The 8,913-nt window shown below is 39.1% G+C and overlaps 1 protein-coding gene across 2 annotated transcripts in view; it reads right to left on the minus strand.

Moving 5' to 3' along the window:
• Nucleotides 1–8,498, minus strand: part of LOC111261696 (lysosomal alpha-glucosidase) — a 17,636-nt gene extending 9,138 nt beyond the window's left edge. Inside the window, exons 1-8 of one of the 2 annotated variants that reach the window (XM_022835363.1) lie at nucleotides 8,433–8,498; nucleotides 7,214–7,362; nucleotides 5,426–5,611; nucleotides 5,158–5,298; nucleotides 4,459–4,576; nucleotides 4,041–4,195; nucleotides 3,616–3,691; nucleotides 574–663 (exon numbers count right to left, since the gene is read on the minus strand). In XM_022835363.1, coding sequence (XP_022691098.1) covers nucleotides 574–663; nucleotides 3,616–3,691; nucleotides 4,041–4,195; nucleotides 4,459–4,576; nucleotides 5,158–5,298; nucleotides 5,426–5,611; nucleotides 7,214–7,362; nucleotides 8,433–8,483 — 966 coding nt within the window. In that variant the 5' untranslated portion in view covers nucleotides 8,484–8,498. Of the gene's footprint in view, nucleotides 1–573; nucleotides 664–3,615; nucleotides 3,692–4,040; nucleotides 4,196–4,458; nucleotides 4,577–5,157; nucleotides 5,299–5,425; nucleotides 5,612–7,213; nucleotides 7,363–7,574; nucleotides 7,670–8,432 lie in introns of those variants that run through there. The other variant, XM_022835364.2, reaches the window with a different exon arrangement.
• Nucleotides 8,499–8,913: the final 415 nt, after the last annotated feature.

The following is an 8,913-nucleotide window of genomic DNA, read 5'->3' on the forward strand; positions in this document are numbered from 1 at the left end:
TCACTGCGTTCTAATTGCGAAGTCATATACTGACTTTGCGATTGTACAGAAAGCCCCTAACCGACAATGGCGGAATACGGCAGTGGCTGTTGAACGTAAGGAGAGCAACATCAACAGGTTTTGGTTATTGTCCCTTCTGTGCAAACAACTCATCGAAAGCATCTGCCTCTAGTGGGGTTAGGTCGGATAGCTGTTTTCAGATTTATCTATGCTGGTTTCTCCAACAAATCTATGAAACGGCATGATTATATAAGCAGCATTGTCATCTGTTATGCCTGGCAAGTTGCTTGAAGGGATGCGCGTTATCCACCCAGACGACACCACCTCTACAAGGTAGATTCTCGTATGCGTACTCTGCACAAAAGTATAGCAAAACGTACCCGATAACATAGCTTTTGCTGAAACTATACATACTACGATGTTATGCTACCGACTGTAATTGTAGAGTGGACTCATTAGAAATGTAGATGACTGCTTGAACGCCCGACACGAAGAGTACTTCATTACACTTTGCATCTAGTAGAAATGTTTATTATTAAATATAAACGTCAAACTTAAGCTCGTATCTACTACCTTAGGTGGTTGATCCTTATTAAACAGAATCCTGCGGGTCCAGTTTACGGAATGCAAAAATGAGCCTTTCATTTCTCCTAGACCATAAACCTGAAAGTAAAACAATAGGGAAGAGTCACCTATATTGGATTGACAAGTCAATGAAAACATATCAAGCGTACTCTTAAGGAAACTAATGAAAAAACTGACTCGCCAGATTTCAAGGCATCCACGTTTCGTGTTACCTTACCTAAATGTGTCAGGTCATTGTCTAACGTTCCTTCGAGCCTGATAACTAGCCAGCTACTTTTCGTTCGTTGCAGTTTGATGCCAGCGATTTTTGCGCGATCTTAATATAAAAAGAACGACAGGGAGTCTCAGGTTTAAGTAATTCAACAGTTTGCCATATTTAAAGTTGGGCGTTTGGGAAGTTCTTCAGCGATTTAAAAAAAAAGTGACTTTTTTGTCGATCGAGTTCCACTGCTTCGAACACTTCAATTGCTCCGGAAGACTGCCTACAAGGATGTGCCAAAAATATTATTGTAAATTTTGCATTATGAACTTATTACAAGATCTTAATGGTAGCCATATTTAACTTTAACTTGGCTTAGTTAAAAAAACAACCTGTCTGGATTAGCTCTTAGCGGTCACGATATAGATAGCAACATAACTGCATTGTTTCTTCTAGATTGCGATCGCGTTATGTATGGAGTCCTTAAAATGCCATTTTGGCATAGGGACTAGGTCAGGAACAACCGTTTTCTTTTACAAATCAACTTCATTAGGGGTTCTATAACACCATTCTACGCTTGACTAATATTGGAAAAGGCGGGCTGCGGAGCATTATGCTAATTTCCATATTTTATACTGTGAAGTTCGATTAACTTATGTGCGGTAATATACGGCTGACCTTGATAAAGACAACTTCGTTTTTTGTTAAAGCACACAATGCGGACAGCCTATCCGAATTACGAGATTAAACAGATGTTATATTTTACCATTTTGGGTTAAGTCAATGTCCAACGAGATATACGTTTAATTTATTTACTATTATTGTATTGTCGTATGTCGTCCTGCCCGATTTAATTGCGCGTTTCAGCTAAGTTGCATATGCTGAGATGAAGGTCTGAATTGTCGATAAAGATTGAAATTTTGTGTCTGGAAAAGAACGAGTGCGACCTAAACTTAAGTCCGATTACAGGGTTAGGAAATTGCTCGCCCGTTTTCGATGGGATGATTTCAGCACCAAAGATAAGGGCCGAGCCGGTTGAACCTTTGACTATGAAGGCGCTGAAGTTCTCACCGCATTTTATCAATCCCCATGTATGAGCCCCTGTAAAACTGCAGTATAGACAGAATTTCAAGAGGCAGCCAAATCTAGAAGCACCAGTTTCATCCACCGGACAGACATCTTAGTTCCTCATGAATTGAGCAATCACCAGCTAATAGTTTTCTAAAAGTGGACGAAGATAGTTTTTTTCTTGCTAGATAATCTACAAGATTCCTACAATCAAGGTAATCTACAATCATTTGATTAAAGATATATCATAGTCAAAGCGTAATAGCACCCTTTAAATGAAACCTAGAACTAGAGGACGTTCAAACAAGGTAATCCTTTCCATTTCACGGCATTGTAGGGGAGCGCTATAGTAGGAGCTTCTATCAAAAACTAAACCGTTACTTTCGTCAAACGCTATGAACAGCTCGATCATCGAAGGCAATGTACCCGGATAAAGCGGCCAGCTCTAAGGATAATAGGTTCAAATAAGAGAGGAATTATGTTCTATTATGACAGTGCTTGGCTTTACGTGTTGCTAATGATTTGCTAAAAAGTCGGCCTTTAATTGCTATGTTTGGCCTATTCCAGCTTATAGCTTTAACCAGGCGCCTTTCGATTATCACAAGTCCCAATCGTTACAAACTCCTGCATGGGAAAAATGTTTCGTTACGCCTTTTATCTTTAATTTTTGTTGTTTGTTTGTCGCAGATTAAAATACTAACTTCTGGAGAAATTTTAATCACTTGGAAAGACAAACGGGGGCCATCGGTAGCATAGTATACTATTGATTGATGTTGTCTGGGTAAAGGTAAGTGAATTTTTCGATGAGAACTTATAGGACAAGCCAATATGTAATTATTTATATACTTGCAAATGTATTTAAAAGCAACTTGCGGACTATTCGCAAAACTAAAGAAGTAAAAACAGTATCTGTGTTGACTCTCGTGATTCCCGTAAGTTATACTATAACTTATATATAACTATATCGTGTGTATTAACACGTTAACAAAATTTCTCGCAACAATCACAATTTTGACCAAGATCACACTGATACTTTGTATCTATAGTATAACACCTGCTTTCAAGGCCATCAGGACAAACCTTGTTAGCCTTGAAAGTACCTTGATAAGCGTTATTTGTCCAATTGCATAGTTTTTATACACAAAAAAGACACTCCTATGCACTGTGAATAAGCATAAAGGCGACCAAGAACAGTCATGTTTTTTATCCATATATTTGTTTAACCTTAAAAAAAAATAAGTTCTGCACAATGACACCAAACAAAAACAATGTCCAATTAGTTTGGATTAGTGGGACCCGCGATACGGTACTAATACCACGTTTTCAAAACGTATCATCTTATAATGTGCATCAGTTTTCAGACATGTTCAGGTGAAGATCGAATTCTGACTTTCGAAGGCGTTCACCCCCTAAATCTATCAGATTCTAGTCCATTCGTAGTTACTTTGGATCGCTTGTCTTGTTCAACCATCAGCTCGACTGAAATTGGTTACGTTTGTATCTAAGAATACGTCTTTCAACCGCTATTACTAACCGATGCAAAGCTTACCGAGGTAGAAACGAAAAATAGCAGGAAGATTATCAACATTCCATGCACTAAGTTTTATGTACGGTGTTTACCAAGGTCAGCCGACATCGGAAATAGAAATTTACTTTAATAAGGAACAGGTGTTCATATTTAGCTTGGAAGCGTTTCTGCTCTTTTTATATGTACGAATGGGCCAATCTTTCATCGGTGCCGACTTATTCTGTGGCTTGTTTACCTGGGAAGACGGAAGGTCACTGGAGATTTGCAAAAACTGATCGGAGAAGATCAGAGTTGACAAATGCGCAGCGAACCTGCGTTGAGAAAACAACCCGCGCACTCAGCTGTTAGTATCTGTTATGTGATATCATCTCACAACGTTGTCATATCCATTTTTTTTTCTTTATAAAATAAAATATCTAAATAAAATCAATAATCTCAACTGAATACACTCATTCATAAGAAATTCAGAAGCTAACAGATGAAACACAAAAAATCGACGCGCGCCTTCAGTAGATGCGGAAGCTACAGCGAAGTGCGCTTCCTGGTTAAGCCTAATCACGGACCCCATTTACAGGTATGCACTTGTTTTTAGTAAGCAAACATCAAGTGCGGGCATGAAAGATGCAAGTTACTCCCCTATAGATTAGCTTGCCTACTCACAAGGCCGTCCCTGGGTTGCCCTTCTTTTCTTTACGGTAGACAGTGAGAATATTCTCTTCTTGTAGACTTATTTCAAAGCCCACATCGCGTTCCGTGGCTTTGTCAGCGATAGGCGGCAATGGGGGTACCCAACGTCGTCGAGAGGCGCTGTCGATCTACAACACATCCGATAACCAAGTGTATATAAGTATTACAACCATTTTCAGCTATCTTCGAATCTTAAGTAGTATATATATCTGTACATATATATTAGCTGGAAACAAAGAATCCTTTTTACAGTCTACAATAGTATTTCGGCCCGAGCTAGAAGGTATACGCAGAAACTGCTTGCAACTAGAAGAATAGAAGTACGTAACTTTGTCTGTAATACCCAACTTTGTCGGCGGAGTGCCAATTGATCGGCCGATATAATACATACCGTTATTCTGGCAGTATTGTAGTCGTAATGAAGCACGGTCACAACTACTTCGAGCTCGTCCCGTGGAAGTCCTGAGCGAACCTGCCGCTCTAGCTTCAGTTGTAATCCATTATTTTGCCTTAACAAAAGGTCAAACGATAAGGCCCAGCAATCTCAAACTTTTTTTTCTCCTATAGCAATATACAGCCGTTAATCATACTTAGCAGAAAGCACAATAACTTCACATAAATAGGCATTTAAATGTCTAGAATATACTAAGTGAAAATATATTTCGTTTTTAAAATTATCCATCCGACTTCTTAATATGATCACTCGTTCAATCATTTGACCCACCCGTGAATATTAGTACTACCTTGCTCGTAATAACTGATTCCTACCGTGTCATAGGTATTGCGCGGGTGTGGAGGCTGGACGCTTTTAACCCCTTCGAAAAGCGCGCAACCAGCTCACTCAGTCTGTCAGATAGAAAGGCTACCTAAGCCCCCAGATCGTTTTTATGCGTTGTGTATGCGTAAAACGCAACGCAAAATCGTACGAACGTACGGTACGATCGGTTATATTATTTTTAAATCCACAGTGTAACGCCACTTGTTGCGCGCAGTTTTATATTAGAACCCTATTACCTGAAGACCTGACCTAACGAGAACTATAGCACAAAAATTAACTTTATATATACGAAAAACATATACGTAATCCAACCTGGTCGATTTTGTTATCCTGTATCCTTGGAATCCATTAGGAGGAAAGTAGCAATGGGGTACATTTACTGGGTCTGGGTTATCACTGGACGGTTCCTTTTGTTCCGGTGAAGCGTCCCAGCAACATCCACGAGCAGCGCATCTGAATCATGAAACTCATTTATGTTTCCAATACAATCGCTAGTGAAGAATATCGTTTTATTTATTTGACTTGCTAATCTGACCTGGTTTAGTCATACGCCATATATTATTATATTGTCGGCACTTACGCAAAAATATTGGGGTTTCTTTCGGGATGGCAGTCAAACTTGTCCTCGTCTGTCGGATTAGCAGGACATTGTGGTTCAGGTGGCGGGCCTAGTGGCGCTGGCGTCGTCGTAGTGGTTGGGTTGATCAGGCCGTGGACATCCTGAATCGCCTTATTCAAAGCTTTCAGTGCTTCATCTTCAGACGATCTATGCACTCAATAGTATCATACGTTTTAAGATAGTAAACCTTCACAATTTGAGAAAAGTAGCAATCGCGCAGACACATATTTAAGGTGAAAGCTTTGATTCGAATTAACAAATATTTTAATAGCGTATTAAATAGGAAAGATGTTCGACAACAAAGGAGTAAGCAGATAGACGACCATCCGATCTTGTTCGCATTATATACATGACGCTTAGCGGTTTACGTATAAACTACCTGTTTAGTGGCCTATTGCTGTGAATTCTCTATTCTACCATAAGGGCGAACCGGACATAGCACTAGATATACGCGTGTGCTCTGGCTCAGACGTGTGTTAAAATATATAAGCATTGAAAGGTATTTTCAGTTCAGTGGATTCAAGCGACTGCATGGTAATATTGAGCTGTGAAGCTGAAAGAAGAAGCAGTCCTTCATACCCAAAGCAAACGACATTGGTAACAGGTTTTCTCGGTATTTAGCCTCGTTTAGATTATTAACAAATCTAATCACGCTGCTTAATAACGTATGTGCCCCAGGTTGCCATGTTCTTTCAGCTCATAGTTCGGAACCTATTTTATTACAAAAATATCTTCTAAGCCTAGCTCTAAAAACAAAGTTTTTGTTCGGCCTATAGAAATCGCACATTATAACTTAGATATATATAATCTCGTACTCGCCAAATACTACGGTTCTTCGGTTTTCGTGTATTTTGCTAATTAGGATTATTCAAGTAACGGACAAGGTAGCAACGCTACTCAACCGTCAAGGAAACATAAATGCTCATTCTCAGCTCAAAAAAGCTCTGTCTGTAAGTAATCAGTGTAAGAAGAGTGGCCAATTAAAATTGTTTGTCTAGCGGAGACGCTAATGGCCTCGCCACACCCGGAAAAACACGTGCAAGCCTTTTTTTCGTTTCTTCATTATATATGTATCGGTCAAAGGCCGTCCCCGTGCAACAGGCCATGAGCCTTGTCTGTCAGCGTTATAATCGTTGTGTTCCCAGTCACCTGTGCGAACTTGCCAAAGAGAACACTTTGGTTTATTGCAGAAATTGTGCTTAACCACGTGGTTATCACGTATATATCTTCGAAACGAAATTTTCATTTTATCAATGGTCCTCTTCATAGTAGAAAATAATATAGTCAATCATAAGGTTCGATACTGATAATGGCTTGAAATCCGGCCCGTAGTGTATTCCGTCGACGAAGGCGTCCATTTGTAATATGCCTTAATGATTTAAGGAGGAACAGTAGGATAAATCTACAAGGCAAATTTGCTTTCTCACCAGGTGGCGCTGGCGTTGGCCCTACGTTTTTACAATCTGATGATTGACCACTTGAAAAATCGCCCATTGGACGGCGGTGTACGTGAATAAAGTCGACCTATTTTCTTTTTAATTTATTTATTAATTTAGATTAGTATGGTTCTGATTAATAATTACAGTTTTTCTAATACATTAAGAATATACTAAATAGATGTCCTGGCAAAAATAGTGCTATAAATAAGCAGAGAAGTTTTCAGTCTATTTCATTATTATTGTTATTATTATTATTATTATTATTATTGGGAGTAAAACTTCTGCTTAATTCAATATCATGTCGACTTACCTTAATTTGAGAACTCCCGAGAGTGTACACGACGCCACCACGATCATAACAAGCGCACTAACAGCGGTTATGATCAACAGAGCGCCGCTTTTACTTTTCCAATTCATAGTAGAATACATGAAGGAACCGTTGTCAGAAGCCCCCGGCCTCTGGAAATTCATTATAAGAAGTTCTGCGTTGTCATCTTGTATTCAGTCGCCTAGCGTTTCGAGCAGTTTCACCATTTAAATAAGAATACAAAGGAATCAATATTATGTAAAGAGGGCGGTAAATTTCGATGTGTTAAGATCTAGACTTGAAAACTACTAATATAGGAGACATTGCTGTTTCTTATGGAAGGATACTATGGATGCTCTCTTGCCTGTAAAATTCGTTGACACGCAGCTCCTGGCGTTAGAAGCAAGTAATGAAAGGAATATTAGTTTAGTCCTTTGTAGCGGCTTGATAAACATAGCTATTTACAATTAGGACAGCTGCCGATGGTTGCACTATACGCCCACTTTCGTTTGTCGAGCATCAAAGACCGTTATCTTGCCTTAGCTAATCTTCTAATACCAGGAATCCATTGTTTTTATAACTGGCAGATTAATAACGTAATATAAGGGTTTGAAAAGTTACTGTCGCTGTAATTGAGAAATTCTTTCAAAATAATAAGTAGGTTCCTCTATCCTATTCTAGCTCGTCCACCAGTTAAGATTACCTGAGAATAGCCAAAGTGTGTCTCCATCTTACCATTACAATTAGAAATGAACCGTTTTTGATAGATGTCAACTGCTTTTTTAGGCCCTAACATTATGATAACGATAGGTCTCAGCTAACGACACGTAAATTTCTACGTTTATATATTGACAGACGTTGAGCCGATTGTACGCAGAAAAAAAAACTGCAGCTAGGTGTACCATTGAGCGTCGCAAGCTATTTTTCTACACGACTGTTTGAATGATATTTGTGCTTTGCTCTATTAATCTTGTTTTTTCCTTACGCTTTGAGCTCAACTTGCTAGATTAATTACCCAAGTTTAGAACAAAATAACGTTAGGTTTAACTTAGCGCACAAAAATTATATAGATATAAAGTAAAATGTTCTTTTAGTTACTTTCCTAATTAGATTCATATTTTTGGCATCTGATAGATGATCTACTGAACTTTTACATATCTGGCCCGTCTCCCTTCCCGAACTGATTCGTCTTTGTTTTGTAATGACATTACTCAGACGTTACCTCTTCCACGTAGCGTGGCTGACATCTAGAGCACGAGCGAGATAAAGACATCTTCAGCGACAGAATTTCCTTTATTTGAAGGGATACTCATCAATATCCGAACTGTCTACTTGTCCGACCACTTCCACAGTGTGACAGTATTTCTTTAAATTCATTAATTAACGATGAAGTGATGTTATCATGGCTAGGATACGACTGCCTGCTGAGTTGCTCCCAATTCGCTGTGGATATCCTCTGATTAAATAAGGTAAATTTACAGACAACCATAAACAAGCCTGTAAACTGTCCAATCCTACAGTTCGAAGAAATTCGAGCGTTTCTGACTGACGGTAAGACACTTGCTGCAACATCACATTCGTTACAAGGCACGAGACCACTGTCCTATCTCCCGTATACTTCGTTACAGGCCTCACAACATTGTAATGCCTGATCTGAGTATCTAGGGGACATATTACAGACCCTGAGCCATCTTATGTCCTAA

Source organism: Varroa jacobsoni, unplaced genomic scaffold (assembly GCF_002532875.2).
Source record: "Varroa jacobsoni isolate VJ856 unplaced genomic scaffold, vjacob_1.0 scaffold_586, whole genome shotgun sequence".
Classification (NCBI taxonomy): Eukaryota; Metazoa; Arthropoda; class Arachnida; order Mesostigmata; family Varroidae; genus Varroa; species Varroa jacobsoni.